At 34.8% G+C, this 16,380-nt stretch overlaps 2 protein-coding genes and 1 long non-coding RNA gene across 4 annotated transcripts; 1 reads left to right on the top strand and 2 right to left on the bottom strand.

The window, feature by feature from the left end:
* The first annotated feature begins 1,738 nt into the window (after window positions 1–1,738).
* Window positions 1,739–4,270, top strand: LOC141824705 (uncharacterized). 2 transcript variants are annotated; one of them, XR_012601448.1, is made up of 4 exons: window positions 1,739–1,836; window positions 1,937–2,009; window positions 2,964–3,100; window positions 3,180–4,270. It is a non-coding gene; the product is annotated as an uncharacterized LOC141824705 (long non-coding RNA). The 2 variants fall into 2 exon arrangements; XR_012601449.1 differs by lacking the exon at window positions 1,937–2,009.
* Window positions 2,054–3,817, bottom strand: LOC141824704 (uncharacterized). The gene is made up of 6 exons (XM_074712034.1): window positions 3,410–3,817; window positions 3,200–3,313; window positions 2,952–3,116; window positions 2,816–2,881; window positions 2,666–2,731; window positions 2,054–2,532 (listed from the first exon to the last, which is right to left on the bottom strand). The coding sequence occupies exons 1-6, from the start codon at window positions 3,815–3,817 to the stop codon at window positions 2,431–2,433; spliced, it is 921 nt and encodes a 306-aa protein (XP_074568135.1). The 3' UTR covers window positions 2,054–2,430.
* A 1,498-nt stretch (window positions 4,271–5,768) lies between the features above and the next one.
* Window positions 5,769–9,475, bottom strand: LOC141825325 (uncharacterized). The gene is made up of 3 exons (XM_074712713.1): window positions 9,108–9,475; window positions 8,884–9,013; window positions 5,769–6,163 (listed from the first exon to the last, which is right to left on the bottom strand). Exons 1-3 carry the CDS (start codon window positions 9,462–9,464, stop codon window positions 5,955–5,957), a joined length of 696 nt encoding a protein of 231 aa, XP_074568814.1. The 5' UTR covers window positions 9,465–9,475; the 3' UTR covers window positions 5,769–5,954.
* Window positions 9,476–16,380: the final 6,905 nt, after the last annotated feature.

The following is a 16,380-nucleotide window of genomic DNA, read 5'->3' as shown; positions in this document are numbered from 1 at the left end:
AGATGAATGAATCTTTTTTCTTAGAGTTCAAACACAGAGCATCAGCTCGAAAAGCCATCAATTCAAAGAGACCAGAAGAAACAAATACAGAAAGTCGCAAGATTTTTCTAGGTAATCTAACAAAACAAGGAAACAAAACCGGAAAGCCTACACAAAGACAAATCAGAAACCAAGCACCAGCGGATTCCTCATCCGAACGCAGAGCATCCGCCGCCCAGCAAGTGCGGCGCCGCTAGAAGCACCTAAGGATCGGACTCGGGACCCCGAAAGGTGGAAGTTTTAGAAGAAGACCTGGAATTGCGCGCTGAAGGAGGCGCGGACGCCGATCGTGCGGGGGATTTCGATCCTCCGGGCCACGGAGAAAGGGAGAGGAGAGAGATCCGAGGAGCAAAAAAAAAAAAAACCGAAGAAAAAAATTGGAAATCTCTCACAGGAACGAACGACCTTCTTCTTGGAACAACGACAGGAAGCTTGTCAACATCGCGCCTTTTAATTCTCACTCTCACGCACAGATCGAAAGCTACTTTCCGGTTTTAGTGTCTGCTTTTATTGAGTTCGGGGAGAAGTTATCCAACTTTACTTAAATGGCCCTGCAATTTAGTTATTTTAAGAATGCCTTTTTACTACAAACTCGATTTATTATTTAACAAGAATAGTATTAATAGAATTTTTTTTAAAAATCAATTAAAGAGTTTGCTGCAATTAGATTGTTTTTATTTTTGTATAAATTTAAAATGTGATATTTTTTTTTCAAAAAAAATAGCAATTAGATTAGAGATTAAAAAGTCATTGAAATCAAAAGTAGAATTGTCAAACGGATCAATCTATGGTAGAGCAGACCAATCTACTAATAATTGATCATATGACGGAGTGAAACGGACTGACCCATCAATTTAGCAGGTTGAAAAATTTTTAACCCAACTGAAACTCAAGGTGAATTGTAAGTTAGACGACCAAACCCACGAGCTTGTCAAAAAATAAAAAATATTAAAAATAAATTTAGATTATAGTTTAAATTGATCAAGTTAAAATTTTTAAATTTGAATTGTAATTTAGATCTATCCAGTCTATTAATTCATTCAATTTTCTATTTTAATTTTAAAATTTAAAATAAATTAATAAACTTTCTAATCCACATGTCAATCCAAGTCCATCGTAAGCTAACCCACGTGGATCGCGAGCCTAGGTGAGCTAACCCATTTGAACCTATTTTAAAATCGATTGATAAAATTTCAATCCAACCTAAATTGGACAACTCAAAATAACAACTATAATAAAAAACACCCTTTATAAAATTATTTTTTAAAAAATATTTTATTAATTAAGTAGGTCAAAAATACTATATATAAAATATTCATTAAATTATTAAATTTGCTTGATTAAATTTAATTTAAAATTATTAAAAATAAATTTATAACAATTGTAAATGTTTTTAAAGCATTTTAAATAGACGCTACAATTATTTTAAAAGTTTTTTTACAGTTTTAAAGTAATTTTAAATAATTTTGTTTTTTTTTTTTATTAAAAATATGAAAAAAAAATGTTGTTTTGATTTATTTATTTATTAAAAATGGATTTTTTTTAATGCTTCTGCGCCTTTTTTATTTTGCTCCATTTTTCATATCAATGGGCCAACATCTGGGCTGTCAAAGTACGGCCCAATTACAAGCCCTAACCACCATCCCCTCTCAGAGTTCGTCACTTCCGTACAAAGCCCAATCCGTGGACGCCCGCCTCGCCTCATCGAGATCCGGCTTCGGTGCTCCTCGCCCTCGCCGTCAGGGGGGAGGGAGCCTGGGATCGCGCAGCTGTCTCCTCTTGAATCTTCTGAGGGAGGTATGAAGTCTTCTTTTCTTCTTGGTCGTGCTACACGTTCAAAAACTGGAGATGCTTACTCTGTAGATGCTGATTTCAGTGTTTTTTTGACATGATACAGGCAAAAATGTATATTACTGCAATCTTGTATGTGTTCCTTGAAGATGATCGCGAATTGCTTTTCTCCAATCTTTGTATGTGTTTTTGTATCAAATTCCTTTTCTGATTGTAGAAAAATTATCCTTTTATACAAAAAATCATCAAGAAACTAACACTAGTAACATCATTCAAATCTTCCAACTTGGTCTAACTCTGCAATTCTCACTGCACAATTCTGAGCAACACACCAAAACTCAAATAATGTTTAACCACTTTAAAAAAGGCAAGCATTTACATTTCTTCACTCTATAGATTGATATTTCACCCCCATTTGAAAATTAATGCAAACCGGATGGTGGATGAATTAATTCCTTCCCATACTAAAATCAGTATTTTATGAAAAGGAACAGTTAAACAACTAAAGATTCTCACAATTATACTATTATTTAGTGGCCTAGTATTACTCAAGAAAAGAACGTGTTAGCTTATATAATCTCAGAGCATTCTTCTAGCTTCCTACTTTTCTTCCTGTGGTGGAATGGTCTTTAGGTCAAGTCCTATGTTGACTCCATTGTAAGCGATTGGAGCATACATCCATAGATCATCCGAGCTCAAGAGCTGCACTTAACATATTTAGAGGAAAGAACAAACTTAGTTCAAGTGATTTTACAAACTTAAGATTTAATTTCTACATTAGTTTGCTGCATTCGGTTCATATTTAACATAATTTGAATTTTGTGGTTCTACTTACCTTGATTTGTAGCTGCAAGAACTTTACATAGTGGACAGCTTCCTCCAGCATTGTGCTTATGTCAACCTGTTTGATTTCGCTAATTAGTTTACCAAATTACAGTAGTTTATATATTCTTATGTAGTTTGAAAACATATGTCTGAAATTTACTTTAGTTCCATTAGGAACCAGATTCTGCAAAATTTTCAGTCTCGTGTTGATTCTTTCCCTTCTTTTCTGTATTAAAGAAACAATAGTTAGCATATTATTCTTCTATAATTTTGGTTTGTCATGCCATAAAATTTACCTTCGCATATAGACTTTGTGGATTAGTTGATGGCTCTTGTTCTGTTACCTGTCTTCCATCGACATCTTCAGAGCTGTAGCTGCAGGTCTTGTTCACATTGTTGTCTTCTTTGTCGCAAGTCCGAGTCCTCTTCTGGCGTTTCTTCAAAGGTGCACTCTTTTCAGCCTGCATTTTAATCTAACTCGTCTAAATAGATTCATGAGTATAAATTGAGCTCTCTCCTTACAGCTTAGGCTTTTCATACTTACATTCCATGAAACCTCAGCCTTCCTTGAGGTTTTGGAGGAGACATTGTCTTTTGAATCTCTACACCTTCTCTTAATCTGCAACATTGGATCCTGAGGAGGAACAGGCTGTCCAATGTCGTCCCTGCTTGCATCCTCACTGAAATGAGCCACATCTCCAATTGCAGTGACACAAATTGCTGGATCCTGAGGAGGAGGAACAGGCTGTCCAATGTCGTCACAGCTTGCATCCTCACTGAAATGAGCCAAATCTCCAATCGCAGTGACACAAATTGCTGGATCCTGAGGAGGAGGAACAGGCTGTCCAATGTCGTCGCTGCTTGCATCCTCACTGAAACGAGCCAAATCTCCAACTGCAGTGACACAAATTGCTGGCTCTGAAATTTGTGGAATTAGATCTGATTCATTCAGATAAAAACCATCACCATGCCCAAAATGTGGAGCACAGAATCCTCCATAAGAACCAAAGTTTTCGACTTCTGGTGGGTAATAATAGCAATAAGAAGAAGAGGAATCAGCAGTAGCAGAAGACCAAACTGGGACCTCAAAGCTTGGATCATCGAAACCTTGCTCCATGAAGTGTGCCATTATTTCATAGCCCTCTTCCAATGAGCCCTCCATTTCTTCGACTCGCTCAAATGGAGAGATGGAGTGTGCTGCAATATGTCGCAGGGATCATATACAAAGCAGGAGGAGAGCTTGTGCAAGTGAGATGGAGTTGACCATATTAAGCACTCTTAATTATTTGCAGTTTGACAAAACACATCCATTGACTTTGTTGATAATATGGTTAGAAAATTTTGATTATGTAAACATGTGGGAGGTGCTGACAATGATTAAGAGGAATTGCAAATGATTGGTGTGGAAGTTTATCATGAGTTTTGCATGGAAACGGAAGAATGAAGTAGGTGTATGATTTAGATTAAAGTAAAGACAGTAAGGGAGAAAGAGGGGAGCATGATCTTTAGAGATTTTCCAACAAACGTGTGAAGTCTTTGTCAAGAGAATTATGAACTCCTTTGTATGCTTTTTTGTTGGATTGTGGAACATAATATTAAATTTTTCTTTTATGTTTCTTCAAGAAGACAATTATTATTCTTTTTTTCTTAATAAGAGGATATTGTAATTTACGACTGTGGTGTGGAAGTCAATCTTTATTATAAATAATTTATGGTAGTTTTGTCTTGACTTATTTTTCTTTTTCTTTTTTTAATTTGTCATCTTGTTTGGTAGCATTTGATGGAATTTGTTTACATGTACTTAGTGGTCACTTAGTCCTTGACTTAATGAAAGCATTAGTTTATGGTTTTTCTAGCCTTGGAATTCAAGAATTGAATGTCTACTTTTGCTAGATAAAAGGCTTTAGTTAGATAGAAATAGGAGGGAAGTAGGTAGAAGAGAAGGGAATAAATAAAATCATTATTGTAAATCTACCACTGAGCATCAACTCGGCTACAGCTGTAGAAGCACATGAAGAAGAGAAAAATAAAACTTTACTCATTCCTTCTATCGAACATAATATTGTATTTATGCTCTACTCCAATCTTCTCCTCTCCTCTCATGTAAACAAAGTAACAATGGAAAAAAAACATATTTTTTTTTAGTTGATCGAGCTTTAACTTGAGCTCATTGTTTAATTATTTTGAAATTGATTTAGTAATTTGTTGAATCTATAATTTAAACAATAATAACAGTAGTCACATACTTAATTTGATGTAGGACAAAATGCATTTAAAAAGGCCATTGACTTTATTTGGTTTTATTTATTTTGTAATTAAAATTATTGGCTAAATTTTTATGATGGCTTGAGATAGAAGAGTGTGCTTAATCATACCAACCGACATTAATTTTTTAATTAGATGCATATAATTAAAGCCACAAGAATGGGAAGATTGCGACATATAATTAATTAATTAATACAGAGAATTAAATAATCGGATTGACCTTTCAATTAGATTAGAAAATTTTATTAAAAAACAAAACAAAAGTTGCGGTGTCTCTATTAATTAATATTTGAAGATTAGCAAATCGGCTTTATTATTTAAGTGGAGTTAAGCAAATTTTCAATGTATCATGTAATTTTTCTTTAATTCTTATATTATAAATTTTTAATTAAAAAAAGTTTGAATTTTAGAGACAAGTTGAACCTATTCATATCATTAGCTGTGATCATCATTTTCATATTAAATTATAGATATTTTTATTTAGTTCAAATAGGAGCTTCATATCATGACAATAATTAATCTAAAAAAATATATTATGAGAAGTTGGATAGCAAGTATAATATTCTTATTGGTACTCTTTTAGAGAAGCCTTAAAAAAATTCATTATAATGATCTTTGCAACCTCTCTAATTTTTTTATTGAGTATTAATAAAGTTTTTTTGACCTTTGATGCAATCACCATAAATAAATGAATAACAAAATAAATAAATGGAACTCAGTTTCAATGCTATATGAGATAATTCTACAATTGTTAGAATAACTGAATAAATCTACAGAAAATAGGATTGAAAGACAGAAGATTCATTGATCAACTACAAAATTAAGTTTATTATTGATGATAAAAAAAATTATAACACAAGAAAACAAGAAGATTTCATTTCTTCCATCACACCGATCCTAGGATCGTTCCATAGTAGATTACAAGTTCTCGAACTGGGAATGAATAGATCACAGATCTGTAGGCAAATAAGTATCATTCTATAGACTTCTCCATCTTCTGCCATTTCAGAATCCTTTCTTCCAATCTTAGTTTTTCACTCACCCGGCTTCGTTGCTACGATCTTACAGATTGGCTTGTCATCAATTTCACTCAGCAGCTTCAGCGAAGGATGGACTGCAATGTCGCGCACTAGAACTACATCTCCAATGTCCAGATTTGTTAGGTTCACATCGATTTTTTGAGGAATGTGTTCTGAAGGGCAGAGGTACGGTAGGCTGAATATTATCTTATGAAGATAACCGCCTACAAACACACTGAATGTAATGTTAGGGAATGGTAGCCGAGCAGCTTAGAAACAAGAAAACACAACTATATGAAACAGCCTGACTCTTAGATTACAGTCATCACTCAAGTTAGTCATGTGGTTCAATAATATAACTGTGCTTCAACTACACATTTAAATGCTCAGCATATACCACCAGAAAGGATAAATGTGATTATGTGATAACCTATTCAAAGAGCAAGTTGTCTCATTGCACTTTCTTCAAGCACTTCGAATTCATGAAATGTTAGAGATGATCCTTGATCGCAAGAACTAAATTGTTTTAGTTGTAACACAGGCCCATTTCCTGCCTATGATTTCTTTTGAAAATCAATGTGTATGTATGCAATATAGAAGGTTAAAAAATTTCATGGAATATGCAGTTTCTAAGTATAGTTTAAAAATTGTTATTAGGATCAATTTTAAATTGTTGCATTATATGATTGAGAGTATGAATTGAATGTGTCAATAAATATATTTTATTATGTGTATATTAATCATTTTTATCCATGTATTTTGTTAAGTATTTATGATAATACACTGTTTATGCCCTTACATAATGCATGTGTGTTAATCAAATGCCACCTAGGTACACCTTTTAACATCTTGTATAGGACTCATGATAAAACTTTAAGATAAAATACCATTGTGAAACTAAATGCACTATACTACTGATCCTATTAACCTAATAACCTTAAAACAATGGTAGGAGCTTTGGAACTTAACCTTACAAATTGTATATAGGCTCGAGTTGATCAACAAGGTTATCGTTAACTAGTATTAAATGTTCAAAGTCAATATCCATTAGTTTCATGAATCAATATCCAAGCCATAGTTGTCAAAATCAGTTGATACCAGATATAGATTGCCCATGTTGGATCAGTATAGGCAAAATCCAATCCATTTATCTCATATAGATAGATTGATGGTAAAGTTTTGAGGAAGAAGAGATTCAAAGAAATTACCTTAAAAATATTAACTCCATGAATCAGTAAATTAAATTGATTGAAAGCACATCAAATCATGAATGAGAATGATGAAATAGATTGTCAAACTAAATTGATCTTTGATAAGCACATCAACTCTTTCTCAAAGGCATGCAGGAGAGGAAGATATCCTTGTTGCTCTTGTGAATTCTAGCTTGAATCCCTCACTTCATCACCCTAATATGGTATTATCTAATATTATTTGATTTAAATGTGATGATATTGATGCTTACTATTGATTAGATATTGATAAGTATGATTTAATATCCACAAATAATCTAAAACATATATGTTGGATTTAATAATATAATGACATTAGTAATGTGATATTGTTCACCTAATAATAACAATAATATGAAATCACTAATAATATAACTAAAATTGATTCTGTTATTATATTGTGTTATTATGTTCCATGATATGTATTTTTATTATGATTGAAGATCATTTATCATCTTTTATGTTAAATTATTTAATTTTTCACTTTGTTATTTTCCCAATGATTCAGATTCCATCAATCCTAACAAATAACAATCCTATACGGTTAATACCTGTATTTTTCAGACAACCCGATTCTGATACCAAATAGCAATTTTTGACAACTATGATTCAAACCACATATCTTTTTCATGAGACAATTAATCAGAACAGATCCAGGAAAAGCTAGAATAAGCTAAAAATAACCTTTTATTGCTCTTCGTCCATGCTAACTGTATTTACTTCAGTCTTGATCTCGTCTAGTTAATTGATCTTGAGCTGATACACCTATAAGTGTCTGAGCTAGTTATCGTCTTATTGTTTTGTCACCGAAGCCTCAGTCATAAACAAGATTTCACAGCATAAGGAAGCTGATTCATACAATCCTGTTCTCAAATCATATTTTTTGACACCTAATCTGACTTTAACAGATCAGCAAGGAAATAGTGTTTACTTTAAAATAAAGTATCATCACAGTGGTCTAGCCACTACAAGTTAAACCCCAACTAGCGAAAATGTTGCCAAACTTCGTGCATAATTAACAATTACGATGTTATTTCAACATTTCTAAATGGGGAGATATTTTTGAACAATTTATCATAAGATGAAATTAGTGGAACTACTGCCAATTGGGCCTCCTTTTTTTTGTATAGCTATCTAGTTGTTGTGTGGTAACCTAGTACACAGGTACCTGCAGAACAAGAACTCAATAACCATACCAAATCTGGTTCTTCTTATGCAGTTATCAATAGCTGAAAAGAATATTATTTTGGATATGTATCTAAAATCATCCTTACTTTTCATATGCATCTATATGTTATTATATGGCACATTTTTCTTTCCTGCTCAATTGGTTTCCATACGCTATAATATGTTGATTCTAATAAAAAATGAAGAAAAATCTCTATTAATGGAGTTAAAGCAAGAAGGAAGAGAGCAGACTGCACTTGATACGCAAGAATTTGGAATCAGAATATGAATTAATGGCATAAGGTGTCATTGTAGTGAGCTAGGCAGAGTTCAAAGAAACCATAAAACAATGTCTCAGAGAAAAATAGCATCTTCCTTTCGATATCCATACCGATCTTAAACATGTTTTAAATGAAACCTAATGATAAAGTACTGGTGGCTGCAGTTACTGTGACTAACAGGATCCATCAAAAAATGTCAAGTAAAGAACAACTAAGCACAGAAAAATGACCTGAGAAAACCTAGAATTACCAGAGAAAAGCTCAAACCTTTTATCAATCCAGGGCAGACATCCTCTCCGCTGAAGACAACAGGCACGTCAACCTTCAACACCGAGCCTTCATCCGCCCATTCAAACATCAAGTTCATTATTTGCCCCGTCTCCTGGCTCTTATGGACCTACAATTCAACACCAACCAAGATCTCAATCTAAAAATGGAAAGCAGAGAACAAAGAGGCCCTAAATAAGATTTTAGGGTTTTCGAGTCCGTGCCTGGATAGGTAGAACAGTGCCGGATCGAAGGACAACGGCGGAGTCAGGCCTGGCGCGGACTTGGAGCCTGATGGGAGTGGAGCAGAAGAAGGGTGATCGATCGAGGAGCTCGCGGATTTGCCTTTCGTCAGTGGTTAGGAGACACGTGTTAGCGATGTCGTCACTGCCGTGGCGCCGGGTGAGGACCGCCGCGGGAATCCGGCCGGCGGCTCGCTGCATGGCGGCGTAACGGCCCCCAGTATGCTCCCTCAGGACGGCCTGGATCGTTCGGTTGTAATCGTGGGCAGCATCCCCCTGCCACAGCGGCGTTGATGCCGCCCGGAGAAACCCTGCGCCGGCTCTCCGCCACCGCGCCATCTCTCCTTCGGCCTCCTCTTTGCGGAGTGGTGACTGGAGGCCTTGTGCGGTTAGCCCGAACAAATCAAAACCCATGGGCTTGTAATTGGGCCCGAGTAAGGCCCATTAAATATGAGTGGGCTTAAATGGGCTTTACATATATCCTCTGTGCCCATTATTATCGTTATCCTCCTTCATTCCTTTTATATATATATATATATATATATATATATATATATATAGTTTTGTTAGCTTGAGCGTCGTTCCCTGCGTGACTCGTGAGCGTCATCTACGTGGAGATGCCAACGTGGCTTGATTGATTTGTTTTACAAAATGAGGTGCTTAAAGGTGTCTTTTTGATTTCATATCAACTATATATGTACAAAAATAATAAAATTCTATATGCAATTTTACAAGAGATGAACATATCATGGGAGACAGACAAACAAGAAATTGATATTTTTGGATAATATATAATAATTTAGTTATTGAAGATAAGTGAGATATTTTGAATTGAAATAAAACCAACTCAAACAATTTATCTATTGAGATAACTTGAGCGGATAATCTCAAACTATATTAATTAGGCTAAGCTATTGGGACTTCGATAGCCGAGTATGCGCGAATGCTTCGGAGTGCTTCCTGAGTTCGAGTGGGAAGTTGAGTGTTGAATCCGAGTCAGGAAGTTGAGTGTCCAGCTGGTCGAATCACCCGATTGTCAAGTCTGAATGAGGCATTGCCTTAGCGTTGAGTTGGGAGATCAAATCATCCGACTGTCGAGTACCCGAGCTGTCGAATGTCAAGTACCGACTTACCTAAGTCGTCGAGTTGCCAAGTCACTTAGTGTTGAGTAGTAAACATTCGTCGAGTGTCAACTTAACCAAGTCCGAATGGGTCACCTATAGGGATTCATATGTGATAAATAACAACATTCGCAGCGGAAATAGGATGTCAACAAGCGATCCATGCGAAAGAATAACTCGTACAAAGTTTGATTTATCTATCTAATAGATCTATACCTTTGTTGCGTGACATTCGTTTATCCCGCTCGTCCTCGGTTTGTTAGATCTTTTGCTCGTTCAAGTATCCATGCCTTTAGTGTATCCACACGAACAGGATCTCAAGCTTCAGAGAAGAATCGCCTTTTGTGGTGCTAGCCACACAAGGTGATTCAACCAAAACAAGAATGAGGAGAAAGAAAAAGGGGTGTTAGGCCAAGAAGAAGAAAAGAGCTCAAATGGCTTGTCATCTTTTAAAAAATGCAAGAAAAACCTTTTATATTCATCTCATGAATATGAAAAAATTTTACCTCTTTAGCTTCACCACATTAAATCCAATTAAAATCCAAATAGAGTACATGTTTCTCATGTTGGCTCTTCATCTTCTCTTCATCTAATGAAGAGAAAAACCCTTGATTTTTCTCTATAATTAATTCATTAAATATTTTAATAAATTAATATCTCATTTAAATTTAGTTGAGTCTAATCTAAATGAGTTTAACTCAAATTAGACTCAATCCCATAATCCAATTGGATTCACTTGAGTCAACTCAATTAATCCAATTAGGATCATATTTTAATCAAACTAAAATCAATCAATCTCCGAAGCATCGCGTCCTTTGTGTGTGACTCAATAGATTCTCATAACGTTGGTAATGTGTCTAACTACTTTAGACACATAAGCAATGAGCGACATCTAGTGTGGTTAGACACATAAGTAATGAGCGAAATCTAACAATGCATCATTGTTACCCAAGTGAAGAGAAAGTCAAGATCCAACTAACCTTTTCGTGATTACTATACTGTATGATTATATTCTTCTATCCTCGATATCCAGATTGATCAATGAGGCATAGATTGTGTCATCCTCTTATCAATCTTTATATTTCTTGATCCCCAAGTAGACTCACTCAAGTAAATGAGCTCAATATCTCATATTGACTCATTTGAGCATGGTCATATATTTCGTTGTCCTACTCTATCGAGAGGCCTTAAGATATCACTCCCATCATATGGGAGGGATAGATCTCATCTACATCACTCACATCCCTCTGCATAATTTGTTACATACTTAATGATCGTCTTTATAGTCCACCCTGTTATAGGTGATGTTTGACGACACCAAAGTACATAACTCCTTATGTAAGGAACCGTAGTGACTTCAGGTCAAAAGACTATTCATACCAATAGTCACATGAGAAAGTTTATAACACTCATATAACGATCCATAAAACTTTCTCAAAGCGGATCAATTCAGTACACATTCTCTAATGTATACCCATGTATCAACTCGATATCTCATATCCATGACTTGTGAGATCAAGTCATCTAGTTGACCTACATGTCAATCTCAATGCATTAATATCGTCCTTGAATATTCATGTTTGACGGAATGATTAAAAGTAGTGTTCTCTACATCATCTCACTATCAACTCAAACAATCGATATGATGTAGATTAGAACTAGCTACTCAATGACATTATTATACTTAGTTATTTTGCACAAATATAAAGTAAGTATAATAACTAAAAACCTTGTCTTTATTAATAATAGAATATAATACAAAAGTTCCTAGTCAGTCATCACATAATTGACTCTAGGACTACTACTAAAATCACCCAACAGGGAAAAAGAAACGTAGAGGCTTGCGTTTAACGTAGTTTTCTTAAAACAAATTCATCCCCTTCGGTAGTGCTTCGAAGTTACGCTAGATGTATGTTTCCTAGGATACAATAACAAAATCACAATCACAACCTTACACAGGTTTTTTGTGACGAACTGAGTAAAGTATATTAACGCTATCACAAGGAAGATTGCCGAGTGAAATGCACGATAGAGAAGAAAAAATTTTGGGGAACGAAAGTGGATGGATTCTACAATTTATGCCTACCTCTATGCACAAGATCACAACCTCCTTATATATGAGCATCAACCCTTGGCAGTAGTAAATGATCGAATAAAAATTATTTATTACATTTACTTGTCTGATTCAAAATGTCATCCATCGACCATCAAAGGTTAATCATTTCACTCGAGTGGTTACGGATTCTCTATTAATGTTGACCATTTCATATCTGCACATTAATGCATCTGTTATACACTTGAGAAGGTAGAAAAATAAATTCGAGCGACAAAATGTTGACCGATTCACTTTGGCAAATTTTACCCCAACCGATCTAACATTCGATGGGTACAGGTTGTGCTCACACACAAAGTCACCTTGGTCCAGTACAATTCGATCCTTGGATTTGCACCTTCCTACAGACCCACGCGTTAGAAAAAATTTCTCCCCATGCATATGTTCACAACTTTATGCTTGGAATACATAATAAACCAACCACAAAGCCACAAACTCCCTAATGGCATACTAAACTCCCATGCACTTGGGAATTTTCTCATCCACCTCTCTTGTTTCCATTCAAATTTCTAGCAATCTCTCATATGAATAGAAATAGGGTATGAGATACCATTCAATAGTTGAGTTCAATATAGGATAGGTAGATTTTACCTTTTAAATCTTTATTTTATGAAGACATATTTACTTACTGATTAATAGTAGAGGTGATGATGTCCTTGAACTATTTTATCGTTTGTGTAAGCATTTATATATTTAACCTATGACTCTCCTTAATATAACTCAGTTCTCATAAGTGTATTCATTATTGGCCATGAAGATGTCTAGTTCTCTGAAAAGTTCTAAAAATTATGTATTTCATATCTCTCCACAATGATCCATTTAGGTGACCCATATAGGCGGTTCTACTTCTTTCTCACATAGGTGACCTTTCAAGAGTAATCCACATTACTCCACTAAATCATTAAAAGTCGTATGCTTAACCTCCATCATTTACGGTATCACTAATCTGTTAGGTAATTCCCCTCATAGTGATCTACTTAGTCGATGCAGTTAGGTTGTTCCTTTGAATCTAATTCTTGGGATATCCAATCATCATATGTTGGGTTTCCTTTATACCAACATATTCCACATATATCAAATTCATCTCTCATGATGAGCTTGCAACTAACTCTCTATTTAACCCTTTGATTAACAGATCCGCTAGATTATTCTTTAACTTTACATAGTCAATATAACTCATATTGAGAGTAATTATCTAATGGTATTATTTCTACAACATATATGGCTAGACTTACTATTATACAGATGACTCTATGCCTGATCAATTGTCGATTTACTATCATAATGTATGCAAATTACCAACATAGCACTACAAAAATAATAGGATTTTGCGACGAATTTTGCGACGAAAAATCTTAATTTTTTCGTCGCAAAATCATTTTGCGACGAATTTGGCGACAAAAACTTTTTCGTTGCAAATAGCCTGTCGCAACTAGTGGCGACAAAAATTTTATAATTCGTCACAAATTTAGCGACAAATATAAAGTTCGTCGCTAAATTCATCGCAAATTATAGCAACGAAATAGCAAATTCGTTCCAAAAATTAGCGACAAAAGAATATTTCGTCGCAAAATTGGCGACGAAAAAAAAATTTGTCGCTAACTTTCGGAATACCATACGAAAATAGTGATGGCCAAATTTGCGACGAAAAATCAGTTTTCGTCGCCAATTTACGACGAAAAAAGAGGTTTCGTCGCCAATTGGCGACGAAAAGTCATGTTTCGTCGCAGATTTGCGACGAAAACTGATTTTTCGTCGCCAAACTGCGACGAAAAAACAAATTTCGTCGCAAATTGGCGACGAAAATTGATTTTTCGTCGCAAATCCGACTGGCAGATTATTTTCTCACAACTTTGGTGATGAAATCATGTATTCGTCGTCGATTTGCGACAAATTAAGTGGATTCGTCGCAAATTGGCGACGAATTAACTTGATTCGTCGCAAATTGGCGACGAATACATGATTTCGTCGCCAAATTTATGATATAACAGTAAAATTTCGATATGTTGGCGACGAAATCTCGATTCGTCGCAAATCTCGTCGCAAAATAAAAAAAAATTAACAGATTCGATCTGTTTCTTCGAAATATGAAACTTGTTTACAATATACTATCACCAACCAACCACATCACAAACACACAAGCAAATATATCAATTTCACATCACAAGCACATCACAAACCACATCACAAACCAACATCCAAATCCATAATAACATCCAAGTCCATAATAACATCAATCCAAATCCATAATAACATCCAAATCCATAACATCCAAGTGCATCAAATTACCATAACATCCAAATCCATAATACAATACATATATCAAAAGTATCTGAATGACCAGAAAAGAAAGCATTACCGTCCATGGTATCAACCTCGGGTAATACTTTCAGCATCACTGATTTCTTCTTCATTAAAATTTCTTTTTCTACATAAGAAAACAAAAATATTAGAAAATTATTTATTACAAATACAGTATAATATGTAAAAATTTACCTTTTGGCCATCCTTGGTTTCAACAACCCTGTTCAAAATAAAAAAATAATATTAATTAGTAAAAAAAAGAGTTGCAAATACAAAAAAGTAAATAGAAATATTAAATGTGAGAAAAATTAAAATGATACACAACTAGGCTATCAAGAAGGAGTCGTCTTCACCGTCGTCACCGTCATCATCATCATCGGGAACCTGAGGAAGCTGACTTGGCCGCCGCCGGCCAGCCGCCGCCGGCCACACCAACGGCCGCCGCCACACCTGCGCGCCTAACAGACCCTGCAGCCAACGGGCCGATGCTGCATAATCAACTGCTGCTGTCTGTGCATTTCACTCATTTCTTCGAATCCGATCTGTTGTCTGCGCGCCAAATTTAGTGACGAATAGCCTTTAGTCGGAATTTTCGTCGCAAATGTGTGGCGACAAATATCCGTTTTTGTCGCCAATATTGCGACGAATTCGTGATTTGTCGCAATATCTGCTACGAACTTGTTAATTTGTCGCAAACTTTGCGACGAATCACAAATTCGTCGCCAAATCAAATGGGTCTGGGTATTTTATTTTGCCGGGATCGCCAAATTAGGTTTTGATCATTTAGGAATATCTTCTAAGAATTATCATAGACATTTAGTCTCTTCACCAAATTTGTCAAGGGTTACAAACTCAAATTCCATCGTGGATTTAGTTATTACGGTTAACTTAGAAGATTTTTATAAAATGATTGCACCTCCCAAAGTGAATAAATATCTACTCATAGTTATCGAGTCTTTCATATCAATTATCTAATTCGCATCATTGTATCCTTAGATCATAGTAGAACATCTCATATAGTGCAATCAATAATCACAAGTACACCTCATGTACCTTAGTACATTCGTTATCCCTTTCTAGTGTTCAATACCAGGATTACTCGTGTATCTGTTTAGTTTACCCACTGTGTATGCTAAATTTGGTCATGTACAACTCAATAAATACATCAGACTTCCAATCACTATAGAGTACTCTATCTGAGAAATATTCTCTTTTTAATTTTTTGGTAGATGTTGACTGTATCTATCATAATTCACATCAATGCAATATCAAGAATTTTGTCCATATAATGAGGCTAACTTAGAATAAGTCCTTCTAATGTTCTAAGAATTTTAATTCTAGAAGTACATCATATCATATCTTTCATATAAAATCATGAGTTCAATATAGCTTTAGTGGATTTAATCATTTTATCATTGCTTGCAATGATAAGTATATCATCTACAAAAAAAACATAAAGTGATGTAGTCATTTCTTGTGCCTTTCATATAGACATATTTGTCATATTCATTTATCTTAAATCCACTTTCCTTCATAACATTATTAAAATGTTCATGTCACTACTTTAAAGCATGTTTCAAGTCCTATAACGATTTTATCAATCGACAAATCATATTTTCCCGCTCTGGCATAGAAAACCCTTTAGACTATTCCATGTAGATTTCCTCTTCTAAATCCTCATTTAGAAAACACAATCTTTACATCCATTTGATGTATT

Source organism: Curcuma longa, chromosome 3, assembly GCF_044706935.1.
Source record: "Curcuma longa cultivar G26 ecotype Majalengka, Jawa Barat chromosome 3, ITB_CL_G26_1.1, whole genome shotgun sequence".
NCBI lineage: Eukaryota > Viridiplantae > Streptophyta > Magnoliopsida > Zingiberales > Zingiberaceae > Curcuma > Curcuma longa.
This window is presented reverse-complemented; position numbering and strand designations above follow the sequence as displayed.